General features: G+C 46.0%; 1 protein-coding gene across 3 annotated transcripts in view; it reads left to right on the forward strand.

The window, feature by feature from the left end:
• The window catches only part of USP25 (ubiquitin specific peptidase 25), a 145,709-nt gene that overhangs the window by 111,826 nt on the left and 6,084 nt on the right, over window positions 1–27,799 (forward strand). The window contains exons 19-25 of one of the 3 annotated variants that reach the window (XM_068270562.1): window positions 2,862–2,975; window positions 9,198–9,293; window positions 16,606–16,784; window positions 20,277–20,355; window positions 22,120–22,199; window positions 25,490–25,613; window positions 26,423–26,618. In XM_068270562.1, coding sequence (XP_068126663.1) covers window positions 2,862–2,975; window positions 9,198–9,293; window positions 16,606–16,784; window positions 20,277–20,355; window positions 22,120–22,199; window positions 25,490–25,613; window positions 26,423–26,618 — 868 coding nt within the window. The remainder of the gene's footprint in view (window positions 1–2,861; window positions 2,976–9,197; window positions 9,294–16,605; window positions 16,785–20,276; window positions 20,356–22,119; window positions 22,200–25,489; window positions 25,614–26,422; window positions 26,619–27,799) is intronic. The other 2 variants (XM_068270563.1, XM_068270564.1) reach the window with 2 other exon arrangements.

Here is a 27,799-nt window from a genome sequence, read left to right on the forward strand (position 1 = left end):
AAGGTTTGAGGGGGCTTACCTCAATGAAGACAAATTCATATATAAATTAATAATCTTTAATAGCACTGGCAACAAGTCTCGTGGGTCTCTGCCCACTTCCTCAGGCCAAATCAAGGGCCTCGCTATGTTCAGAGCCAGAAATAAAGCACCTGTCTCAGGGTAGGGGACACCCTTGTACCCAGTCTATGGGTCCCTAGGACAGTTTTTTTCCTTGAAAAGTGCGACCATACCTGCCTAGCCTGGACCCCCGAGTGGAGTCTGGTTTATTGATCTCCACCTGCCTGCAGTGGTTGGTTGCCCCATTGCAACCTCCCTTTGTGAGTACCCTCTGTATACTGTTTTGTTTCATCTATTGAGTGTGACATACTGCACCATTTGGGCTGTCTTTGTGTTTTTTTTTTCATTTAGGATAACAGCTCACACACACAAAAAATGACTGCTTGCAGCGTAGAGGGGATATGGTAGCAGGCCTCTCAGCAAATACACCTACTGTATACAACCAATGACATCCGCTGAACTGTGTCCATTGTCCTCGATGGACATACATAGCAGTGTGATTGGGATTTACTATACAAAGCCTGACTATACTTAAAGGCGGACACATCCATTTTTTTTTCTAATTTGTAATTTAAAGGACCACACTATCGTGCAAAATTGTAAAATAAAAAATACATGTAAACCTATACAAATAAGTATTTTTCTTCCAGAGTAAAATGAGCAATAAATTACTTTTCTTCCATGTTGTTGTCACTTGCAGTAGGTAATAGAAAACTGACAGAACTGACAGGTTTTGGACTAATCTATCTCTTCATGGGGGATTCTCAGAAAGGCTTTTATTCTTTATAAAGACACTCCCTGAAAAAGATTTATGCACAGATGCTGGCCAGCCTCCCTGCTCGCTGCAAACTTTTTTGGCAGTTGGACAGAACTGCCACTTACTAAATGCTTTTGAAAATAAAACCCTGATGATCTCCTATGAGGAGAAGGGCTATTTGAAAACCTGTCGGTTCTGTCAGATTTCTACTACTTACTGTAAGTGACAGCAACATAGGAGAAAAGTAATTTATGGCTCATTTTACTCTGAAAGAAACATACTTTTTATTTGTATATGTTTACATGTATTTTAAATCTTACGATTTTCGCAGTCAGAATTATTTGTTATTTACCATCCCTTTTGCTGAGCTAGCTGTATTACAGGACTAACGGGCCACAAATACAAGTCTTTCACATATTAAAGGGGGGGGGGGGGGGCGATAGTCCCTTTTTAATTGCCTCCCAGTGGCAGTTGGTTTTGAGTGGAGCTCTTTTAACTTGTGAATTAGAACTTTTTTTTTAATTTTTTTATTTACAAACACTGATAGATACAAAGCTTAAAGGGAAGGTCCAAGCAAAATAAGAGTTTCAATTACCTGGGGCTTCTAGCAGCCCATGCAGCCATCCTGTGCTCTCCTAGTCACTCACTGCTGCTCCAGTCCCCCGCTGGCAGCTAGTTTAGTTTTTGTCGACCTCGGAGATCGGTGGGCCGCATTGCGTACATTTTTACGTATTCCCTCTAGTGCAGGAACAGTAACACATACATTTTTACGCATTAGTGGTGCAACGCGTACATTTTTACGCGTTTCACCACTAACGCGTAAAAATGTGTATGCCCATAACTAAACTAGCTGCCAGCGGGGGACTGGAGCAGCAGTGAGTGACTACGAGGGCACAGGATGGCTGCATGGGGCTGGTAGAAGCCCCAGGTAAGCGAAACTCATTTTTTTATTCTGTTTGGACCTTCCCTTTAAGAAGCCGGTTCACACGGGAGTTCAAGCACTGTTAGATTGACATGCGCTTGGTGCTTAAGCGCTGTCCATTCAAATGAATGGGCAAGCGTCGGTACCAGTACTGTCTTCCAAGTCAAATCTACACCTGATGCCATCATTTCCCATCATCTTGTTTCAGGATTGGCTAACTGCAGCACTTCCGTGTCCCCCTAAGGGGGTCAAAATGTGGCGCTGTTGCAGAACGGGAACCAACACCAATGACCACAGAAGCATTTAGCGCTGGCGAAACACAGAGCCCCTGGAAGCCTGTCTAAACCGGCCTTAAAGTGTGCCAGAGATCAAAGTCTATAAAGAAACGATACTTACCCGGGGCTTCCTCCTGTCCCATATAAGAGTCCCTTGCCGTCCTCCCGCTTTCTGCCATTCAGCCGCGATCAGCCCCAGTAATAGGCTCAGTCAGGTCCAGTCTGGGTCTTCTGCGCATACGCAAACCTCTCGCACATGCACAGCAGACCCAGACTGATGTGACTGAAGCAGTTACCGGGGCTGATCACGGCAGACCTTGGGAGGACGGCACATGCTTATGGGGTTGCATGAAGCCCAGGTAAGTATCGATTCTTTATAGATTTCCATCTCTGGTTTACTTTAAAGGACCACTATCATGAATATTTTAAATGCAGACCTATAACCGGCAGATTTCTCCCATGGAAGAAAAGGAACTTATAGTGCATTTTGCGATGTTCTTGTTCACTTACAGTAAGCAGTAAAAATCTAACGTATCTGACCAGTTTTGGATTAGCCCATCTCATGAGGGATTCTTAAAACTTGCAAAAGCACTTAACTAAATTGTAGTTGCTCAGTCGAACTGGCATAATAGTGTGCGGATGAGTAGGTAGGCTGGCCAACAGCTTTAGAAAAATACTCCCTGGAAAGGATTTATACAAAGAATAAAGGTGATTCTGAGAATCCTCCATGAAGTAATGGACTAGTCCAAACGTTAGACATTGTTGATTGTGGGCATCTGTGGAAAAGGGCACTGCTCTGTCATGGTTAATCTAGCTAACGTTGTATTCCCCTCCTCTCTCTCTCCTGCAGCCTACTGATAACACCCCAGTGGCAGCAGCCCCCAGTCAGCGTGTTGTGGAAGTGGCCATCCCTCATGTAGGGACTTTTGTTATTGAGTCAGAGGAGGGGGGTTATGACGACGAGGTACCATTTTGTTTATTTTTCATTTTTCACCATTTTGGCTGCTCAGCACCCCCCACCTTTGTGCCATTTCTCCCCTCCCCGCCGGCCCGGTGCTGCTTTTTGTTATGCTTCCTGACTCACTGTTCCACTGTGGCATGCCAGTCAACTAATCCGCCACATTTTCTTCACGCCAGTCATGCAGGTGGTGTGATTGCATGCTTATTAATGAGGGCGGGCACCTGATTGTGCTTGGGATGATATCGCTTAACACTTTGCTTAACTGATTCTCCTCCTGGTGTACATATAAAAAAAATTAGTTATACAAATTTTACAGCCAAGCTATTTTTGGAAATTTGGCATGTTTTTGCATCAATTTTAAGACTTTTGTACAGGTATGGTTCAGACCGAAACGGCGTAGAAATTTGGGCTCCCCATAAGTCGTTATGTGAATTACGGCTATGGCATCGTTCCAACAGCAATTTGGGTGCCATCAAAAGGCTGAGCCCAAATTACTATAATAGCATAATTTGGCCGCCAGCCGAATGAAGTCTTACCCCTGAGTCCACGGTGGCCTGCAGGGGGAATAGTGATTAAAGGGGCATTACAGCGAAATTTAGGCTACTGGGATAACCCTAGTAACAGCTACTTCTCTCCTGCTCTCCATGTGTGATGTAGCGTGTGAGGTAAAAGCTTGTTCTGTAAGGCTGGCTCCATCAGCACCAAGTACAGGGTATCTTGGGTAATAAACATGCAGCTTCCTGTTTATTTAGCTAAGATATCCGTACTTGCTGCTGATGGAGCCAGCCAGAACAGGCTTTTATCTCGCACATGGAAAGGGGAGAATTAGCTGCTATAGCTGAACAAAGAAAGATGTCGCCAGCCAAGATCTGTAAGAGGTGCTATAAATTATCCTATCCTGCTGACCTTTGTAACCAGAAACTCCCTAAAATCTGTTGTTCTCACTAGTACAAACCTGCTACTAAGGTTATCCTAGTAGCCTACATTGTGCTGTAGTGCCTCTTTAATTCTGCAGTGACTTTTGCAGGGGCAGGGTGAATCTTATTTTTCTTTCTGCTTTGCCCTGCGCCGGAATTTCCTGGAACCTTAATTATATGGATGCAGTTCAGTCACCTCTGAGCTGCATGTGAATGGGAGTGCATTGCATGCAGAATTCAACTGCGGTACAAGGTCATGGAGTCGCACCACAGCCCACGTGTACAAGACTTCAGTATAAAGTCAGGTGTGGTGCCATTTTACCACTGTCTGGATCTGCGTTCTACCCAAGTTTCAATTTTGTTTGCATAGGTACGTAGGAAATGAACGAATGTCAATCTTAGTTTAACCTGAAGTCCAAGGTCTGTGTACACTTGTTAAAAAATAAAAAAGACTTCTAGTTCTCTATGTACTTATTGGATGTGTTTGCACCCTTAAAGGGAAGGTTCAGGGACTGTTTAAAAAAAATAAAAATCCGCATCCACTTACCTGGGGCTTCCTCCAGCCCGTAGCAGGCAGGAGGTGCCCTCGGCGCCGCTCCGCAGGCTGCCGGTGGCCGTCCCGACCTGGCCAGGCCGGCGGCCAGGTCGGGCTCCTTCCGCGTTCCAAAATGCGCCTCACGGCGGCGCGCTGACGTCATCGGACGTCCTCCGGGCTTTACTGCGCAGGCTCAGGCGCATTTTGAAACGCGGAAGGAGCCCGACCTGGCCGCCGGCCTGGCCAGGTCGGGTCGGCCACTGGAGACCACCGGCAGCCTGCGGAGCGGCGCCGAGGGCTCCTCCTGCCTGCCACGGGCTGGAGGAAGCCCCAGGTAAGTGGATGCGGATTTTTATTTTTTTTAAACATTCCCTGAACCTTCCCTTTAAGGTGCCCATACATCAGATGATGTATGGGCAGATCAACCAAGAGACAGATCTCTCTCTGATCAGACCCATACACCACAGGCTGATTGATTTCCGCATGAAATCTTTTGAGAATCAGCCTTGTGACAACGCTTCAGCTGCCCCCTCACGCGCTGTCCCCCCAAATGTAAAATGTTCCTGACCATTCCAGTATACTGTACCTGTCCGTTGCTGTCTCCATCCCCATACTCCCCCCACCCCCCCGATGGTTGTCAGCGTATATGTAGGTTGCATGTGAGTTATAGACGCACCCTCATTACACCACTTGGGGTGCAGGTATGCGGAAGGAGCAAACAACGAACAAGTATACTGCTTCGGGGGGACACCACCAGTAGTTCCATCGCATTCGTTGATGGCCCTGATATCAAGCAAGTCGACCCTGCATCTTGCAGCATGTCCGAACAATGCATGCAACCAATTTTGGCAGCAAATTGGTTGCATCGTTGATTGGGCATGCTCTTGGCAGTACAGATTTTCATCAGAATATAATTATTGAATCAGATGGTTGAATGGCCGCCAAGTCGCCTGATGTGTGGCCACCTTTAGACTTCTTATGAACTTGCACAACTTCGGCTGTGTTTTCGAGAAAGCGAGCCAACACAATCCGCAGAGGCGTCAGAACCGTATAGACTGCACTGTCTGATGTCCCCGGCCATGCGTTGCGATACACAGTGAACCACAATGTACGGTTTTTGATGAAAATACGAGAAGGCATTACCATTCGCTGAATGGGCATCATAACCGCATTGACAAATTGCATAGGACCGCGATTGTTGTGTGTTGCATTAGCACCCGCGTTTCCCGATGCACTCAAGTGGGAAAGAGACCTTAGAAGTAAATTTGGGGAAGTGTATTGTATTAGGATAGGGTTAACAATAGATCAAGTGATGGCCTAGGGATTGGTTAAAGGCAACGGAGCAATTGTAACTGAAAATCTATAAAATAAACCCTCCCTATACAGGAGGTTTGTAATGGGGGTAGGGGGGTGGCTTTGTAGTGATCGGCATTACATGCTTATGGGGGGCTGCTCCTCTGCCCCCATACCCCCCCCCCCCTCCTTTGTTTGAATGGAAACCACAATTGTCCCCAGGAGTGACCACAGCTGTACAGCATTTTGAAGTGCCCGGCGAAGTTGTGAGACTACCACAGTGTATGCTAAGACCCATCTGAGAATGCGATGTCCAGATGGCTTTGTCAGTCATCTGGTGACAACAGAAGGGGTAGAATTACAGCAAGCAACCTAAAGTAATCCTGTTAGTTGGAAAATATATACCTACCTCTGGATCCTAACTAGGCGGTTCGCGCCTGCGCACCCAACCAAGCTTGGCCATTTCTGCTGGAGCCTGAGCAAAAAGCAGCTAGTGCGCATGCGCGCAGTGGCGGCAATTGAAAAGGAGAGTTTCGGAGGGTCCCAGTACTGAATCCCCTCTTCTGACGATGGAGGAAGCCTCTAGGATCCAGAGGCTTCACCCTCCCAAGGTCAATACCCCCTAAGGGCATTTTTTTCTCCCCCTTCAGGTACTCTTTAGGCAAGAAACCCACTAGGAGCGATTTGTACGTGCTAGTGATGTGAAAAAGCTCTTGCTAATGCAATGCTATGGGGGATTTTTATAAAATCACATCGCTCCAGTGAGAACACACACATAGCATTACATTAGCAAGAGTTTTCAAATCGCAAAGCGCTGAGAAAATCGCTCCTAGTGGGTTTCCGGCCTAAAAGGCCATTTGCACACTAGATTAAAGTCGCTGCAACCAAACAAGCAAAGCACCATTTTATCCTCGACACAAGTCCTTCAAATTAGGTTTTCCACAAACACCGATATTCTAAACGACTGTCATTCAAATATTGCACGCATGAGCAGCGAAGACATTTTGCACAATATGTGCGCATGCTGTAAAGCAATGCATTTTAAACCACTTTGTACACACCTGGCCAACTGCACGATATCTGCCCAACACTTGTCTGAGTTGATCTGCTGGTTGGATCGGTCAAAATGCCTGATATCGGTTGGTCATTATAGTATTTTGCAACGATGCAGCGAAATACGGATTGTTGCCCAATGCAGCGAAATCTGTGGTTTGTTGGACGTTTCCAGCGACTTTTGTATAGTGCGTGCACATAGCTTATCTCGTTCTGAAGATTTGTTCAGAAAGTGTTTTTTGCTTTCACAAATTACAGTATTCACCTGACCAGGAGTGACACTGATTGGCTCTTGGACTTCACTGTACGACTCCCGGACATTAACATCTGTGGACCTAAAGTTACACCATGATCATAAGTCTTAGGTCACAGATTAGAGGCTAAGGATCATGGGAAATAAGGAGACAAAATTGTTTTATGGATGTGGCTGCTAAATGGGAAAAGAGAGGCCACACACGACAATACACAATGCAAAACTGGCACGGCCTTCTATTTTGTCACTACTCTCCGTTTTGCAATACTTATGCCAAAGATTGGGATCCTCATGTCCCTCCCTGCCCCACCCCTTCTGCGTCTGTTCTATTTATGGCCACGCGGTTAGGGGGTACTTTTTACCTCTCTTCAGCACAGTCACACCTTGATGGTCCCATGCAAGGGTTGATGAGGCCGAATCATGCTACAGTTGGACTGGGCATCCAAATGTTTGAATGACTTGTACACGCTGGCTGACTTCATGTTATCTGCCCAACAGTCATCTGATCATCTGAATTGGTCTGCTAGCTGGATCAGGCAGAATACATATCTGTTGTTTAGCTACATTTTTTGATTGCTGTCCGAAACTGCAAATCTGTACGTTTCAAAAGACTAATGTGTGTACAAGACTAAGGTGCATACAGTTTGCAAGACATTTGCTGGCAAGCCAAAATTAATGGTGGCTCATTGACTCTCTCTTGTCTTGATCATCTTGCTATGACTGGAATAAACCAGATTTTTCTTATTATATGGTGTAAATAGACCAAGTATACAGACACCTTTTTGCCACCGGGTTTTCAAGGCTTTATAAAAGCACTAGTAAAAAGGCCCACCTGTTAAATCGGGCGCTAGGCGACAGATGTGATTCCCCCTGCAACCAGTGCACGGACGAGACCCTCGGGCACGCTCGGCCATGCACGCCTGTCCCCCGCCGCTGTCCACAGTCCCTCCTTGTGCTGCGCATGCTTTCGGCACAACGGACACAGGAGGATGCTGGGACAGAGGTTTTAATATATAGGATTTGATCAGTGTTTGCCCAGTGTAAAATCTTTCCACTCCCTGATTTGCCTTCTAAAATGTATCACTGGTGGTGCCTTCTTTAGTTCTACCAGGTGATCTGTAAGGGAATGTCCGTTAAGGAGTTCTATGCACAGAGGGAGGGCTTGTTTACATCACTCTTCCGTGTGCATTTGAAAGCGCGTGTGATGTACAACACGCAAGACCGGCAGAAGGGCATAGACAGTCCTTCTGCAGTTCCCATCATATGCGCTGAGCAGCAGTACGATGCGCTTGCGTACTGCTGCATGTGTTCTGCCTGCAAGCGCAGAGCTGACCCATTCACTGTAATGAATGGGATCAGCAGCGCAGCGGGTAGATGTGAACGAGGCCGGAGATGCTGCTTACTTGGCAGCTGGAAAAAGCCATCATTTCCCACAAGGCAACAAGATTCACAGACTATCGGGACCAGAAACGGGGACAGGGGTTTTATTATATAGGATTAGGACCCACACTTAACAGAATTTGCGTATGTGGTTTTTACGATTTTGTGTTCGTCACACATTGACTGTATTTCAGTCATTGGATTTGTCCTGCTTTTATAGGGCTATTTTTTTCGATGGAAACGCAGAAAAAACGCATCTGATTTTGAGGTCAATTAGATACATTCTCAAATTATAAAAAACAAAACCTGCAAATCTGGGGCTAATTTTAGAATCTGCACTATTTTGTTGTCCAAACCAGGCAGTGTGTGTGTGTGTGTGTGGTGTGTGTGTGTGTGTGTGTGTGTGTGTCTGTGTGTGTGTCTGTGTGTCTGTGTGTGTGTGATGCTGTATAGGTATCTATATCGTGTATATTTTTGTCCGGTGATGGATCAGAATTTTAGCATGGGGTGTTGTTTTTATATAAATGGGTGTTTACTGGTTGTGGTCGGGTATGGAGGGCTCTTCTGCTGAATGTCACCCACCTGCTTCCGCCAGCATTCCTCACCTATGCATCCCACAATTCATTGCGCTCATTAACCTGATTGGACGTACTGCTCGCTCCCGCTCCGTGGCGCTTGCATGTGGCGGCTTGCTTTGTGATAGCAATCTCCTTTATGTCCATGATTTTTGCATGCCTGTGCTCTTTCACTGATACAATTATGATGTTCATTAAACCTGAACTCCTTTGTGGCAGGTCATGATGACCCCGAACATGCAAGGTATCATCATGGCCATAGGTAAATCCAGGAATGTGTATGACAGGTGTGGGCCTGAAGCTGGGTTCTTTAAGGTACAAGTTTTCTACCACGTTGTTTTCATTTTTGCTATTGGCTTTCAGTCTGTTGTGTTTTCTCTCTGCTTTCCAGTGTCATTCTCCAGTTTTATCACACATCCTGATCCTCACATTTCTCAGTTTATCCAAAAACTGATGAAGTTCAAAATGAGCTCAGTGAGCCTAATTCACAACTTTGAAAATAGATCGGTCTCCTCCCACTTCTGCTCAGAGCGGATTAAGTTTTATTATTACAGTATTATCATTATTTATTATGTATAGCCCTGACATCTTCCGCAGCGCTGTACAGAGTACATAGTCTTGTCACTAGCTGTCCCTTCACATCCCTAGCGGTATTGAGGGTTCTACATGTCCATACAAAACCTGCTGTGAACAGTATTGACGTGCCTACACACTAATACCCCTTGTTTGACATATTTTGGCAAGTTACAGGAAAAACAAGGTAATGAAAATTAATTGGATCACTTTTTGCATAGAAATCCTGGGGAAATTGATCGGCAGGGAGTTTAAGCCTGGTACACACTACTATGCAATTTCCCGTCAGATAGATGGGTCGAATAGATAATTTCCGTCAGGTCCGATCTGATTTCCGATCGCTTTTCTGATCGATTTCCATAGAAGTGATCAGAAAAACGATCGAGGAACTCGGTCTAATCCCTACCGTGGTCATATGTCGATCCTAGTCCAGGACCAATTGAGGGGGAAGCCAATTAAGTCATCTGTATGTGTGGGGGTGCGAGTTCAAAATAAACACATTCAAACCTGTTCACAACAAACTCCCTGATATCTATTTTATCTCCACCAGGCTTATAACATAACAAATGGCTATTTCTAAGGTGGCTCGTTGTTTAACCACTTAATGACAAGCTGACTTATAAAAATATCCTGGAGCCATTAAAGGGAATGTCCAAGCAAAATAAAAAATGTTTCGCTTACCTGGGTCTTCTACCAGCCCCATGCAGCCATCCTGTGCCCTGTAGTCACTCACTGCTGCTCCAGTCCCCCGCTGGCAGCTTGCCGACCTCGGAGGTCGGCGGGCTGCATTGCGTACATTTTTACGCATTCCCGCCAGTGCAGGAACATTAACACATACATTTTTACGCATTAATGGTTCAATGCGTAAAAATTTACGCATTAAACCACTAATGCGTAAAAATGTATGTGTTAATGTTCCTGCAGTAGTGGGAATGCGTAAAAATGTACGCAATGCGTCCCGCCGACCTCCGAGGTCGTCAAGCTGCCAGCGGGGGACTGGAGCAGCAGTGAGTGACTACAGGGCACAGGATGGCTGCATGGGGCTGGTAGAAGACCCAGGTAAGTGAAACTCATTTTTTTATTTTGCTTGAACCTTCCCTTTAAGAGGCTCTAGCAGGACGTTTTTATAAGTCAGACAGTGCTGCTGCCGCTGTGCGCTCGCCCATGCATTCCTGTGCATGTGAAAATAGTGAAAAAACACCCACCAAAGAAAAAATACATCTTTATTTCCAAATACTATAGTGTCACCATACTTTGTACTAGGGACATAATTAAAATCTTTTGATAACCAGGACAAATAGGCAGATAAAATGTGTGGGTTTTATGCACAGTAGCAGTGTTTATATTAAAACTATAGGGGATGAAATTGGAGAAATAGTGTATTTTTTTCCTTGTTTTTTCCCCTTTAAAATGCATAGAAAATAAAGTAATTACTGAAAACAAATAACGACCCCAAAAGGTCTGATTGGTGGTGAAAAAAAACAAGATATAGATCATTTCATTGTGATTTCAATGGATGAGCACTGAAAGGTGAAAATCGCTCTTGTCCGTTAGGGTAAAAACCCCTTTGGGGTGAAGTGGTTAAAGGATACCTTAGCGCTTTGTCAAATTTAAAAACTGGGAGGGGGGAGGCATATGCAGGATGCTCTCCTCATGCTCACCGCACCCCTGTTCTCCTCCATCCCCCTCCATTATGTTTTAACCTCCTTGCCGGTTATCCCAAGCTGAGCTCGGGGTAACCTGCACAGGAGGATTGCTCTGGCCCTGCTGGGCCGATTTTTGCAAAAAATTTTTTCCTACACGCAGCTAGCACTTTGCTAGCTGCATGTAGTACGCGATCGCCGCTGCTACCCGCCGATTTGCCGCTACCTGCCGGGCCGCCCCCCCCAGACTCCTTGCGCAGCCTGGCCAATCAGTACCAGGCAGCGCTGAGGGGTGGATCGGGACTCCCTCTGACGTCCGTGATGTCATTGCAATCGTCGGGGGAAGCCAAGCAGGAAATCCCGTTCTGAACGGGATTTCCTGCTTGCGCAGATCGCCGGAGGCGATCGGAGTGGGTGGGGGGGATGCCGCTGCTCAGCGGCTATCATGTAGCTAGCGCTAGGCTAGCTACATGATTTAAAAAAAAAAAAAATCTTTTAAAAGTGTTGCGCCGCCCCCTTGCCGACATAATTGGAACGGCAAGGAGGTTAATAGCCCCCCAAAGTTACTTCCGGGTCGGTGAGCAGTGGTCACTGCCCGGCGACACGTGTCCTTGATCACACGGCCGAGACTGGATGTGCTTTGTGCGTGCCCACGACATCACAAATTTGCAGTGCGCAGAGCGCTCCCGGCTATAGGTGCGCAATCAAGGATGCACGTCGTCTGACAGTGCCTAACCGTGCCGATGGCCAATAGCTTTGCACTGCATCGTACAGTGCAACTCTGCAGGTCGGTCGGTTTTGGAGATTGATGTTCAGTGTATGGCAGGAATCTATTGCTTTTGAATCTATTCTTTTCAGAAAAGAATAGCTCATTCTGGAATATTGGGTGGATGGCCAGCTTTAGACTTTTTTTGTTTTTTCCTTTTCTTATAATTTAGTGAGAGTTACGCTGCAGTCTGAGAAAATAACATTTAGAGCCCTGAATTCTCAACCCTTACAGTGGAAAAAGGAACGCAGCCTAGCTCTTAAGTTTAAAGAGAACCCGAGGTGGGGATCTTAGAATAAAATCTATACACAGAGGCTGGGTCTGGCTATAGTGCCCAGCCTCTGTTGCTTGTTGAATCCCCCCTAAGTCCCCCCTGCGCTCCGCTCTAGCCCATAAATAATAGCCGCGCTGTCGACACGCAGCGTGTCGCAGCGGGCTATGTTTATCTCCCTAGTGTCACTCACGCCGCTCCCCCGCCTCCTGCAGAGCGCTGGTCCCCGCCCACGTCCCTTCCCTCGCTGCTGATTGGAGGGAAGGGACGCGGGCGAGGACCGGCGCTCTGCAGGAGGCGGGGGGAGCGGCGTGAGTGACATTAGGGAGGTAAAAATTGCCCGACAGCGTGGCTGTAATTTATGGGCTAGAGCGGAGCGCAGGGGGGGAACTTTGGGGGGATTCAACTAGCAACAGAGGCTGGGCACTATAGCTAGACCCAGCCTCTGTGTATAGATTTTATTCTAAGATCCCCACCTCTGGTTCTCTTTAAAGTAGGATTGTGGCGTTACTGATACAGGTTTGCCTGATGTCACTTCAGGTACACTTTAAAGAGGAACAGCAGTGAAAGTAACAAAATGAATACAATTGCTTATTTTTCACTATATTTATTTATAGATTTAGTCTGTGTTTGTCCATTGTTGAACCTTTCCTCTCCCTGATTTACCTTCTGAAATGTATCCCTGGTGGTGACATTTTTAGTCCTGCCAGGTGATCTGTACGAAATGTTCATTACAGAGAGTTCTATGCACAAAGGGAGATATTTGCTTGGCACTTGGGAAAAAGCTGTTATTTCCCACAATGCAACGAGGTTCACAGATATGACCATGGTCCTGACATCACACTGTGGGAGGGGTTTCACCACAATATTAGCCATACAGACCCCCTTGATGATCTATTTGAGAAAAGGTAAAGCTTTCTCATGGGAAAGGGGGTATCTGCTACTGATTGGAATGAAGTTCAATCCTGGGTTAAAGTTCCTCTTTAAAGAAAACCCGAGGTGGGGTTCTGACAATGCTATCTGCATACAGAGGCTGGGTCTGCCTATACTGCCCAGCCTCTGTTGCTATTTCAATCCCCCCTAAGTTCCCCCTGCGCTCTGCAATCCCCCATAAATGACAGCCGCGCACACACACTCATTTGGGAGGGAAGGGGCACGGGCGGGGACCGGAGCTATGCAGGAGGCGGGGGGAGCGGCAGACTGACAGTACAAGGTAAACACAGCCCGCTGTGACACACTGCGTGGCGGCAGCGCGGCTGTGATTTATGGGGAATAGCAGAGCGCAGGGGGGGCTTAGGGGGGATTGAAATAGCAACAGAGGCTGGGCAGTATAGGCAGACCAAGCCTCTGTATGTGGATTGCATTGTCAGAACCCCACCTCAGGTTCTCTTTAATAATGTGATGTCACATTTAACACTGTCAGTACAGACCTCAGATTGTCACCTGGCACACTGTGTGTGGGCGCTTTGTACACAGCTGGGTCCAGACTGCCAGGATCCTGTGTCACAACATGTTATGCCACACTGATCTCTGCTGTACTTCAATGATTCCAGTATGAAAAACAAAGGCTTCTGTTCTGTGTGTTATATGCCTTTTATTTATATTCTTACATTTACCTCTCAACGTCTGTGTTTTTGTGTTCTTGATAAACAGTAAAAAAAAGAAACTCTTGGAAATTTGCTCACCAACTCTTGACCTACCCTTTCTCTAAGGGCGCATACACACATCCAATTTTGATTGGCCAATCGATGACCAATTTTACCGCATCCATGTAGTATGAGGGCCAACAAATTTTAAATACTATGAACATATTGTATAGGTAAGCGCTCAGACTGCAAGAAAAGTGGTAAAATTGACCAATCAAAATTGGATGTGTGTATGCATCCTTATTCATAGTTTTTAATCTCTAAAAAATTCCCAAGTAACTGGAATGGAGTTAGAATAAATACATAAGTTTACCATCATTGGAGTGACAGTGACTGAAAATTGGACTTGCAGCTCTTTTGACCCCGTCCACCTAGAAGGAATTTTCAACTAACTTTATTGGTAACAAACTCAAGCAGCCTTCCTCCGTACAGCCATGTCCTGTTTGTTGTAGGTGGGCAAATCACTGGATAATTGCTGAAGGAGGTCTCTAAATGGCAAACAAAACTGGATAGGTCTGTTATAGTCACTTACAAATATTATTTAAAGCAAACCAGTTACCAGGAGGGGGGCTGCTGATCCTCGATAAGGATCCTCCAGAGCGTACTTATTATAACGTCGCTGGTGAGTTAGGCGCAGAACCCTGCCGCTCAAATTCTCAGCGGCGTCAAATACAATTCCACCTCCAAGTCGTAGCTACTCGGAGGGAGAAGCAAGTCGGGGTCCGGGGATCGAATGTCGCATTACCCATGCGAGGGATGTGCACTAAAACATTAGTGCTATAGCGCCGCCCAATACTGGCGCCAAACGCCAATACCCTGCTTCGCCTCCAGAGGCTTCCCACATCATCCTGCACACTGCTGCCTGGGAAGCTCTGAAAGCTTGTGACCGTGCAGCCGCCATGCGCAGGCCTACTGATGGCCAGTGCCTGTGCAGTAGCAACGACCAACTCATGCATGGTGAACAGACGTACGCGGCACATGATAATTTGAGCGCTGCTATAGTCCACTCCAGCAGTGCCCGGTGTATGATTTGGGCATTGACCATAGAGCACACAATTACGGCAAGAAGGGACGGGTAGTGTTAGGCGTAGAATGTACAATAGGGCTTGATGTAGAAAGAGACCTTCGTAGAATACCTGCAGTATTGGCCATATTCTAGTAGCTGTGTCCGGCACTCACATTTTGTCTGCACCCTTTTTACATGATTGGCTTAATACTGCTTTAAATCTATTTACCTTGTGACCTACCCACCAGGGTATTCAATTGTAACCCAGTTGCTATATGGGCTACTGTGTCTAAATAATATGCCTAGCAACCAGCTAAATACAGATGAAATAAATGTGTGAGCGGTTTTACCTGTTATCCTATATGATTAAACCCCTGTATGCTGAGCCAGCATTGGATGTTTATGTTAAGCTTGCCATTTACAAAACAAAGAATCCCCCATGATTCATTGAGAAACTCTTCTTCTCTTGTGTTATTAGTTTACATGATCACAGTAGGCATAAGTCACATGACGCTATTTCAAGGGATCTCTGTGCATATTGGTGGGTTTCAAGATATTACTAGTTGTATTACTGGTAGTCCCTGACTTATGAACGACCTGCCGATACCAACGGCACGAAAATGGGAAATTTGATTCTGTGGGGAAAAAGTAAAAAAAAAATTCAAAAGGACCTAGTAGTTTTTGAGAACATTGATTTAAAAAAAATCAAAGAGAACATTTCTAAACAAATGGAGACTTTTTGCTGTGGTATATTGAGGGTAGTGATGGTCATGTCTAGGAGAACTCATGGAGAAGCATGTGATTTGTTTGATCAGCTGGTAGATTTGCAAAGCTCTGATTTGCTGTGATCACATCCTGCCTTAGCACATTATCATAACTAGCAAAGCAAATCAGAGACTTGTGTATGTCACCTGACCAACCTAGTCACATGCTTCTCAATGAGTTCCCCTAGACATGACTAATACTAATTGAGGGCACAGGGGGACAGAATTGACTAGCCGCAACTCACTTTCTGGTGAATCTGGTACCCAGACCCGCAACCTGATTTAAAATCTACGGGTACCCGAACCCTACCCGCATTTCGGGTAACCCGCAGGTACCCGACCTGATGCCCTGTGCGGATGTAATTTTTCAGACTCGCAACCCGCTCTTCTGGTGAAGCTGGTACCCGCTGACCCACACCCAACCTGCAACGCGATTAAAATCAAAATGGGTACCCGAACTCGACCTTGATCTCGGGTAACCCGCGGGTACTTGACACGATGCAGGCCTCTAACTGGAAGCATAGTAGAATAGAGGTGGCACAGGGGAACAGAGGTGGCACAGGGGAGGACACTGAAGGCACGGGGTAACATGGGGGGGCACTAGAGGCACAGGGGGGCATAGAGGAGGTACAGGGGACAGAGATGGCACAGTGTTTTGACTTGTGGACAGTTTAAGATTAAGAACTACAGTCCCTATCTCGTTCGTTAACTGGAAACTACCCGTATTTTAGTATATAATAAGTTATTTCTGCTGTATATAAGCAACAGGTAAACTTCTAAGCTTAAATGAATACCACATTACAAAAAAAGATTTAATATGGTCATTTTTTGCTATTTCATCCAATAATGTATCCATCGATGCTTGTTCACAGATCAGTAGATTGTATGCATGTATTTTCATTATTATAAGATGCCCATTTTTCAGTGAATTGATCTTTGCTCTGCTTGCTTATGTCAGGCCATAAAGACTGAGTATGCGCGGCTGGTGAAACTGGCACAAGAGGACCCTCCCCCGGAGACGGACTACCGCTTACAGCATGCCATCGTCTACTTCATCCAATGCCAGGCACCAAAGAAAATCATTGAGCGGACGCTGCTGGAGCAGTTTGCGGATCGCAACCTCAGTTTTGATGAACGGTAAATAAACGGCATCTGTCATTTTTGTTTTTATTCTGCAAAAAGAATCAGAAGGGATGCCTGAAGCGAAAGGTATATGGAGGCTGCCATTTTTATTTCATTTTAAACAATACCAGTTGCCTGGCAGCCCTGCTGATCTATTTGTCTGCAATAGAGCCTGAATCACACCTGAAACAAGCATGCCACTAACAGTCACAAACCTCTGATGTGCATGCTTGTTCAGGGGCTGTGGTATTAGAGGCAGAGCATTGGCAGGGCTGCCAGGCAACTGGTATTGAGCCTCCATATCTTTCACTTCAGGTGTCCTTTAAAGTGGACCTGAGCTCTTGCACGGGACAAAAGGAAACTAGAGAAATGCTCCCTGTATGTGTTTAGAGAGTTTAGCCTGTCTAATTCCCACTCATCTGCGACTAATCAGTTATATTTTGATCTCTCAGCTGTGTCAGCTAGCTGCCACAGCAGAACAGCTAATTTAGCAGGAAGTAGACACACTGCAGATTTGTTGCATGATGTTTATCAACTGTAACAGAGAATTTTTTTTCTTTAAAGGTTATTATGCTTTTTTTTTTTTTAGAGCAGTGGGGAAGTTCTTCGTTCAGGTCTGCTTTAAGCAGGAGGGATATGGAGGCTGCCATATTTATTTCCTTTTAAACCATGCTCATTTCCGGGCTTTCCTGCCAATTTTCTGCTTCTAATACTTTTAGCCATAGACCCTGAACAAGCACGCTGATTGGATGTTAGACTAGGTTAGCTGCATGCTTGTTTCAGGTTTGCGACACTACTTATGCAAGAGCTTTACCTTACCTTTAAAGCCAGCCCTACATGGGTCAAATATGATCCGATATACAAAACCGATTGGATAGTTGATTTCCAGGCCACACGGCAAACTCAATTTTGATTGATTTTAAAAAATCCATCTAGCACTTATTGAAGCAAACATTGTACCATCAATCCCCCATTGCTCCCACCCACCCCCTCACACATTGATCTGCCGACGTGTCTAATTAAGGTGGCTGGCCACTAACGAGACTATTTACTGAACATTTGTTTACGAACGATTCTTTGTATGAATGATCCAATATGCTCATTTGTGACCACTTATGGAAAAAATCTAACCAATCTGATACAGTAAGTGTGAAAGGGGCGTTAAAGTCCCGTTTGGATAGGAGTATAGGTTCTCATTTATATTGCCAGTTGCCTAGTAGCCTACTAGCAGAGCAGCTGTACTGACACATAATGTACACAGCACTGACCTGATCCAATGTTGTATGAATGATGGAACACCAGAAATGGCTGCTACAAATTCTTTATTATTTCTCTGTTGCAAATGTATTTATGTAGGCATTAGCAGCCTATGTAGGGCTCATGCACACTGGGCGATGCATGCACGGACGTGATTTGTGCATGCATTGCGACGCATGGAAGCCGGCGTCGTAGGGCGCTATATTGGGTATGTCAGCAGCTCAGAATCTATTGATCCCAGCGAGAAAACGTGTACATTGTGCGCTGTGATGTTTCAGCCACGTTATAATGCAGCACGTGGGAACGCACACTGTAATGTGAATGGTAATCTGAAAGTCTGTAGACTTTCATGCTATCTGTAATGTGGACACTATGGCCTCAAGTCTCTAAGCTTTATCGAACACTTTATCGAACGTTTGATAATTTACATTTTGAATTCACTAAGGTGTTCTATATTTATCGAATGTTTTATCTATAAAACATGTGATACATGTATAATCTAAGCAGCTCCTGGCTTCAAATAGCTGAAAGGGCTGCCATGTTTTTAGGAGTTCAAAACACCTGCTGCTTTTACACTTTCTTATCCAGGCTAGGTGTGAAATTCTTCAAATGCAGTATTATGTTTTCTGTTTGAAGTACAATGGGGAAGGCTCAGGGTTTGTGGTCAATTAAGTCTAATGAGGTGATTTCTTATCTGCCTTCCATCATCTGTTGCTCTCCGCAGGTCCTTTCACGGACTCAAGAAGTGTGTATTTTAACCCTTAAATGTAAAAAGATGAGGTAAAATGAAAGGTCTTTTTAATAATAAACCACATTTTTAGAATGCATTTTTAATTTGCTATAGAGCTACACTGGGTGTTAAAAATGATGCTCGGTTCACTTTAACGGGCCCATACACCTAACTATTTTCCTGTTGATGTACAGCAGATTCAATCACTGTGATCGAATCTGCTGTGAAATTGTTGTGCAAACGCTGACAGAACGATCTATTTCCGTCTGAAAATAATCGTTCCCGTCGATTCGTCCGTGCGGAAGATTTTGCTCGATCGTCGGCAGGTCGGGAGTGCGTTGATAGCGGCGTTCGAATGCCTGACGACCGACGCTAGCTGCAATACATTACCTGTTCCGCCGGCGCATGTCCCCGCTCTCTCCGCTGTCGTCTTCTCCGCGCTGGGCTCAGAGTCTGTCTGGCTTCACTGAACTTCCTGTCCCAGCAGGAAGTTTAAACAGTAGAGCGCCCTCTGCTGTTCCCCGGACAGGAGGTTCTGTGAAGCCAGCCGGACTCGGAGCCCAGCGCAGAGAAGAAGACAGTGGAGACCGGGGGACTCGCGCCAGCGGAGCAGGTGATGTTTAGCTGGGGGGGGGGGGGGGGGGGCAGCTTTAATGCTGAAATATATTCACAATCTGTTTGCAGTAAAGGCAGCCATACGATCCCTCTCTGATCAGATTCAATCAGAGAGGGATCTATCTGTTGGTTGATCTGATGGCAAATCGACCAGTGTATGTCCACCTTAAGTTAATTCAAAATTAGATTTTACCCATGAGGTAAATTATCAAACGTTTGATAAAGTGTTTGATAAAGCTTAGTGAATTGAGGCCTATGTGTGGTGTGTCATGACTGACAGCCCCGCACAAGTGTGAATAAGCCCCAACAACAATGTGAAGCTGTATCACCTGGTTATCTCTCTGTACAGAAAAAGGCACTTGTAACAGAAAATTGCTGAGAATAAGCGACACGTAGCATTGTATTGCTCATGTGACACTGGCATTACACGTAGCATTGTATTGCTCATGTGACACTGGCATTACACGTAGCATTGTATTGCTCATGTGACACCGGCATTACACGTAGCATTGTATTGCTCATGTGACACTGGCATTACACGTAGCATTGTATTGCTCATGTGACACTGGCATTACACGTAGCATTGTATTGCTCATGTGACACTGGCATTACACGTAGCATTGTATTGCTCATGTGACACCGGCATTACACGTAGCATTGTATTGCTCATGTGACACTGGCATTACACGTAGCATTGTATTGCTCATGTGACACCGGCATTACACGTAGCATTGTATTGCTCATGTGACACTGGCATTACACGTAGCATTGTATTGCTCATGTGACACCGGCATTACACGTAGCATTGTATTGCTCATGTGACACCGGCATTACACGTAGCATTGTATTGCTCATGTGACACCGGCATTACACGTGGTATAATTTATTTGTCTGATTTCCTCCAGCTGTCGGAACATCATGAAAGTGGCTCAGGCAAAACTAGAAATGATAAAACCAGATGAGGTCAATATGGAAGAATACAAGGTGAGGGGTTTGGGTTTTTTTTTGTTGTTGTTGTTTTTCTGTCACCAAAACAAATGTAAACGATTGCTACATAAGCCTTCTGCAATGTAACTTCTGCCATCTATGACAGCAGAGCCCTGTGACTGCGTGATCACTGTGAGACATTCACATTGGCTTACATTGATGGATGTGAGCTAATGAAATCAGCTCCTGACCGGCTCACATGGCCGACCTATAGATGGAAGAGCGAGTAAACTGCGAAAGGGAGAGAGCGACGAGTATGTGCGGCGATTCGTTGGTAAGCGCCATTTTGTGGTACCAGCAGTCTCACGGTCCTTATGGGGCCAAAAACTGCTGGTGCGCAAGGGGTTAAAAATGTTCCCGTATGAATCTGCATTTACCATATATTTCGAACCATGAAAATTCCCTGCGTCTTGTGGAGCGAATACAGGGAGTCCCCAACTTCTGAACTCCCACTAAAAACAAACTCCAAACCCATCCGATGTCGGGGACTCCCTGTACTGTGCTCCCCATGCAGAGTAATCCACAGAGGATGCGGCAGAGTGTTTCTCACCTGCTCCAGGCATCTGCAGCGACCTCTTCTCTCCCTCACGGCTTCCTCTAGTGCCGGCTTCTCCTGATCACATCATTACACGCGAGCCGCACTAGGGGAACTTTGGAGAGAAGACGTTGCTGATCACTGCAGGCGCCCGGAGAAGGTGAAATGCCGCTTCTGTTTTGTTTATTCTGCATGGGAGAAACACAGGATGGAAGGGGGGACACAATGGGCACAAGTAAGAGGGCACAAAGGGCACAGAGAGGGGACACATGACATGCAGGGGGATAGAAGGCACGAGGTACAAGAGGGACATAATTGTGGGGGAAGATCCACAAGAAGCCCCGGCACCATGGACACACCAGATTCAGTAGATTTTTTTTCCCCTCGTTTTTGTCTCCCAAACCTAGGTGTTTTATGGTTCAAAAAATCCATGCAATGTGTTTTGCATGGATACTTTAGGTCAGGGGTGCCCACACTTTTCTAACTTGCGAGCTACTTCAAAAGCTTCCCAGTCTAAGTGATCTACCACACCCCCTCACTCGCCACCCCCCAAAAAAAGAAAAACCCACATAATTAGGCAGACGCCCCCGCCCATCTCCAAATAGAATTACCGCCCCCAGTCCCTTGACAAAATGTGACCGCTACCCACACTACTTGCGGTCACACTCTCACACTATGCTCACTGACCACTCCCTGTAGCTTCATTGTGGATTATTATAAATACTGTGATAGTAGTTAATCAGACACCAGCTCCACCCTGCCAGCCTATACAGTCCAAGGAGATGTCTGGGCAGAACAGCTGACACTCCACTCACTGCAGCAGTCGTGCAGAGTACACACACACACACACGACCCCCGACCACGTATAGCGCAAGTACCTGGCAGCCTGAGACGAGGCACAGAAAAGTCATTGATCCCAGGTCCAGGAAGGAGCAGCCGGGGAGGAGGACTCCTACTCCAAAGCCAAATGCTAAAGGACGGACATATGAGTAGCCCTTATTTGCTGCCTGTGAACTGCTGGGAGTGGCCACGGAGACTGACACTGTACCCTTGCGCTGTGACTACTTCAGCTACTGACCGCGCAATCAACGCATTGAGCACCCCTGCTTTAGGTGGTCGTCTACCCCCCGCCCCCATATGACAGAAAATATTTGTGACACATCCTGGAATTTCTCCTTTATTATAGCAGCGTATCACACCATTGTCTGTCTGTGATTGTTTCTCAGCACTGGCACAAGGAGTACAAGACCTTCCGAGACACAACCATGTACATACTCATCGGCCTGGAGCTGTTTCAGAACAAGAGGTGAGATTCATCATCTGCACATCATCCTGCGGGCAGTTTCGACAACTGAAATGAGAAGAATATGGAGGCTGCCACATGTATTTCCTTTTAAACAATGCCAGTTGCCTGGCTGTCCTGCTGGTCTATTTGGCTGCAGTAGTGACTTAATCACACCAGAAACAAGCATGCAGCTAATCTTGTCAGATCTGACAATGTCAGACGCCTGATCTGCTGCATGTTTGTTCTGGGGCTATGGGTGAAAGTATAGGAGGCAGAGGATCAGCAGGACGGCCAGGCAACTGGTATTGTTTAACCACTTGAGGACCAGGCTATCCTGCACTGATCTGTGCTGCGTGGGCTCTCCAACCCACAGCTCAGATCAGGTTTCAGCCAGGACGACCAGACTCCACCCCCCCCCCCCCCCCCCTTCTTTTCCCCACTAGGGGATGTCCTGCTGGGGTGGTCTGATCGCCGCCGGCTATCTTTGTTTTGCTGGGGGGGCTCCTCAAAGCCCCCCTCCGCAGCGATTTCCTCCCTCCCTCTCCTTCCCACCCTCTTGTTGTGGGCAGCACAGGACGGCGATCATCCTGCGCCGCCTAGGATAGGCTTCAGCCTATCAGATGCCGGCGATCCCCGTCCAATCAGGCCGGGGATCGCCGATCTCCTTTACGGCGCTGCTGCGCAGCAGCGCCGTATGATGTAAACAGCGGGGATTTCTTCCCCGAGTGTTTACATTTAGCCTGCGAGCCGCGATCGGCAGCTCGCAGACTGTTCACGGAGGCACCCTCCGTGAACTGACATGGAAAGGCCGCTCACTTGCAACCTGCCGATGCCTATCGGCGTTAGGCGGTCGTTTAAGTGGTTAACAGGAAATAAATATGAAAGTATCACTCTCACTTCAGTTGTCCTTTAAATAAAACCACTGTCCTTAGACACCTTACCCCATTTGAATTTTGTGAAATGCATAAGATCACATATGCATTTTATTTAACATGTTTCAATGCCTTTTTTTATGCGCTAGGTAATGTGCTTTAGCCCATGCTAAATAGTACGTTTACTAACTTTAATAAAGTTTGGATTTATACTGCTCATGTATACTGCTATTGGAGTGTATATAAATGAGATAGGGGTGCCTAGCAGACTGCTGGATGCCTCCTTCCCTCTAGTGCAGGCATGGGCAAACTTGGCCCTCCAGCTGTTGAGGAACTACAAGTCCCACAATGCATTGCAGGAGTCTGACAGCCACCGTCATGACTCATAAATGCAAATGTGGGATTTGTAGTTCCTTAACAGCTGGAGGGCCAAGTTTGCCCATACCTGCTCTAGTGTGAGCTTCAGTGACAAAAGATGAGTGGACCACCATATGCTGTCAAATGTTTTCATAAAGATGTAATAATAATTTTAAGTTCCTTTTTAATCAATACCAGGCCGTCCTGATCCTCTGGCTCTAATAATTTTAGCCATAGACCCTGAACAAGCATGTAGCAAATCAGGGGTTTCTGACTAAAGTCTGACTGCATTAGCTGCTTGCTTGTTTCAGGTGTATGATCCAGACAGTACTGCAGCCAAAGATGAGCAGGGCTGCCAGGAAGCTGGTATAGTTTTTAAAAGGAAATAAACATGGCTGCCACCCTATGCCTCTCACTTCAAGTAACCTTTAAATCTATTTAAAATCGGGGCCCTCTGATCATATACGATTTGTCTATGGGTAGATGCACTCGTGCATTGATCTCCTAGTTCTAGGCTGCACTGAGCGGTACAAAGCTAGCCCACTTGAGCAGAGAATGGACATTTTTTCTCTGCTCATCGCAAAACTGACAGTGCATATTTTATATGCAGGAGCTGTTTACACTTCTCGACCTGCCTGGATCCATTGGTCACACTTCTGTGCCGTCTGCGAAAATCTTGGGCAGGCAGATGCGTTCCCCATATGGAGGTCATGTATCTGCCCCGGGCTCCATCCGAACCACAGCGGACCAACGGAATGGACACTACACTGTCTGCTCCCGTGGCCACACGTGGTTCAACGGCAGATGGGAACCCAGCCTAAATCCGATGCTTGCTCCTATAACTACTATGTACTCGCCTTGGCGATACCCAAGTAAATTATCAATATCAGTTAGACAACGATTGGCTTACCAGATAGAGGGCCCTATCTAATAATGCATGGTAGCGTTTTTATATTTTATATACATGTAAAAAATGTACTCTATTAATATGCACACACATATTCAAACATCATATGGTGAGCATTGTAGTGGTGTCCTTTCACAGCATCAATGCTATACTAGTGCCAGAAGCCTGAGAAGAGTGCATGGACAATGATTAGCATTAAAGGGGAACTTCAGCCTAAACAAACACACTGTCATTGTTACATTAGTTATGTTAATTAAAATAGATGGGTAATATAATTTTTTACTTACCCTGTTTTAAAAGAACAGGCAAATGTTTGTGATTCATGGGGGCTGCCATCTTTGTCATTGGGGCAGCCATCTTTTTGGTTGAAAGTAGGTGACAAGGAGCAGGAGACACAGTTCCAACTGTCCTGTGTCCTGATTACCCCTCCCAGCTGCACACGTTAGGCTTCAAATGTCAAATTCAATATGTAAAAAAAAACTTTTGCACCAAAACAGCAGAATGAGAGCAACAACATCAGAAATCCCATCATGCTTTGCACAGCATCAGGGGGAAAATGCCCGGGCAGTTTTCTTCTGTGCAGCTAAAAATGAGGCTTGGATAAGAGAAACAAAGTTCTGATGCTGTGAAACTGTTAAAGAAACACCAGGCCTTTCCTGTGCTTCGGAGTCTGTTTTTAGTCCGGAGGTTCACTTTAAAGGTCCCCTGAAATGAGAGGGATATGGAAGCTGAAGCTGCTATATTGCCTTTTAAACATTACTGGTTGCCTGGCTATCCTGCTGATCTCTCTGGCTGCAGTAGTGTCTGAATCGCACCAGAAACAATAATGTGGCTAATCCAGTCAGAGCACTTGATCTGCTGCATGCTTCTTTTGGGTCTGTGGCTAATCGTATTAGAGGCAGAGGATCAGCAGGGCTGCCAGGCAACTGGTGGTGTTTAAAAGGAAATAAATATGTCAGCCTCCATATTCCTCTCAGGTGTGCTTTAAGTTGAATTGACATCCATTAGCTCCAGCTGTTTCTGAATATTACACTCCACCCTTCTAGCTATGCAGTAATGTGCTTTAGATCTGTGGGGTAATTTCTTGTCATTGCTTTGGGTGTGTAACGACATATTGTCAGTTAAGTGATCAGAAATGATGGCGCGGTCTTACAGCTTTGTCTTCTTGTCTTTAGCTATGTTGAAGCTTTGCTGTACCTAATTTATGGCTACATGTACAACAAGGAGCTGCTCTCCCGAGGGCTGTACAGAGGGCATGACGAGGACCTCCTATCGCACTATCGCAGGGAGTGTTTCCTGGTGAGTACATGCAACACTACGGGGCATAGTCACTAAACTGCATTATAATCTGTGCTGCAGTTTTACCAGCACTTGCACCAGTGACGGAGCACATGCTGGGCAAATGGCACAACTCTCATTACAATACAATAACATTTGTAAAGCGCTTTTCTCCCATAGAACTCAAAGCCCTTCGATATGTCTCAGATCAATACAGGGTTGTAGGCTGGACTGTGTTACACAGGAAATAGTCAGGTGCTCATAAATGCCAGACTAAGGAAGGTGGCTTTTCAGTTTGGACTTTAATGCTTCCAGGGATGGAGATGTCCTAATTGGGTGTGGCAAGGCGTTCCAAAGTGTAGGGGCAGCATGACAGACGGCTCTGTCTCTAAAGGGTTTGAGCTGGACTCTGGGGGTGACCAAGTTATTAGATCCTTTTGATTTAAGATTGTGTGTGTGTGTAGGGGGGGGGGGGGGGGTGATGCAGTTGCAACAAGTCCTTCAGGTATCTGGGGCCCAGATTGTGAAAGAATTTGATAAGCCAACAGAATTCTCCATTTTATCGATAGCCAGTGGCATGAGCAAAGGGGTTGGTGTTACGTGGCAATGGCGGGGTTGGTTTGCTAACAGCCTTACAGCTGCATTCTGTACTAATTGCAGGCGGTGCAGGTGTTTGTTGGGAAGACATGTATAGAGAACATTGCAGTAGTCCAGCTTTAATGTGATGAAGGCATGAACGTAGGGTTGGAGGATCGCTGGAGGTATGAGGTGCTTAATCCTTGCAATGCTTAAGCTTCCTATATTAAGGCTAACTCTCCTGTGTTTTGCAGAAATTAAATGACAAAGCGGCAATCATGTTTGAGTCTGGAGATCCAGAAGAAGTGGGCAATGGCCTGACCCTGATGAATGAGCTGATAGTGCCGTGCTTGCCCATGCTGCTGATTGATGACATGGAGGAGAAGGACATTGTCGCGGTGGAAGATATGAGGAATCGCTGGTGTTCATACCTGGGACAGGAAATGGAGCGTAAGTAACTATGATAATAGAGCAAGTGCGCCAGCCTGCCTTCCGGGAGGACCCTTACAGCAATACTGGGAGGATCACATGACAGTAAAGCAGCAGTGGTGTGTAGTTTGTAATCCTGCCACCCCCACAGCAAGGCTCCTCCTGCTGAGACTGAGTCCTGGTGAGGGACTTTGGTGAGGTGGAGTCTAATACAGAGGCCAAGCCACACCTCTGCTGCTCATGCAAAGCCCTTCTGTGCCAGTTACTCCCCTCCTAGCCCCTGGTTATGTCATTGCCTGGTCTCTGCACCAATATGGACGCCAGTCAGATGTCCGGTGGGGAGGGAGTTGAGCAAGGAACCACATGCTGCCCCATTTGAGGCAACTGCTAGTGCTGAGGTAATAAGGCTGCTCATTGTGTAGTCCTAATACCCGATAGGTACACATTGCTCCATTACTATCCACATTGCTCCATATACCATACACTAGCAAGCTTTGTTTTTTTCCAATCAAGTACTATGGTGAATAAACATTACTCCATTTAGGTCAAGGATGTTGAATTCCAGTCCTCAAAGGCCGAAGTCCTCAAACTTTTTGAGCACAGGTTAAATTAACTGATGGGGTTAAATCAAGAAAGGTGTCGTTCTTAAAGTAGAACACATTTGTCAGTCCATCCTACATCGGCATCAAGGACTGGAGTTTGACCCCTGTGATTTAGTATTAACCTCCCTAGCGGTATGGACTGATATATATGTCCATAAAAACATGCTGTGAACAGTATAAACGTGCATACACATCAATACTCTCCTGCACTGTATACTAGACCCTTGCTTGACATATTTTGGCAAGTTACAGGGGAAAAAAAGTTTTAAAAATAAATTTTATCACTTTTTGCACAGAAATCCTGGGGAAATTTAACTCCAGGGAGGTGTTGCTAAAATGTTCTATTTACAGAATAAAAACTGCAGTCTGAACACCAGGGCTGTGGAGTTGGGAAGAAATCTTCTCACTTTATTGAAACCTCCGAGTTCTGGTACCCAAAATTTCTCTGACTCCTCGACTCCGACTCCACAGCCCTGGTTTATGAAACCTCGGACTCCATGTACCCCAAATTACTCCAACTCCTCAGCCCTGCGAAGCACTAATGCTGGCCATGGGAATCAGAAGTCAAGGCAGGCCTGGAACAGGTGCTTCCATGTGAGA

Source organism: Hyperolius riggenbachi, chromosome 2, assembly GCF_040937935.1.
Source record: "Hyperolius riggenbachi isolate aHypRig1 chromosome 2, aHypRig1.pri, whole genome shotgun sequence".
Taxonomy (NCBI): domain Eukaryota; kingdom Metazoa; phylum Chordata; class Amphibia; order Anura; family Hyperoliidae; genus Hyperolius; species Hyperolius riggenbachi.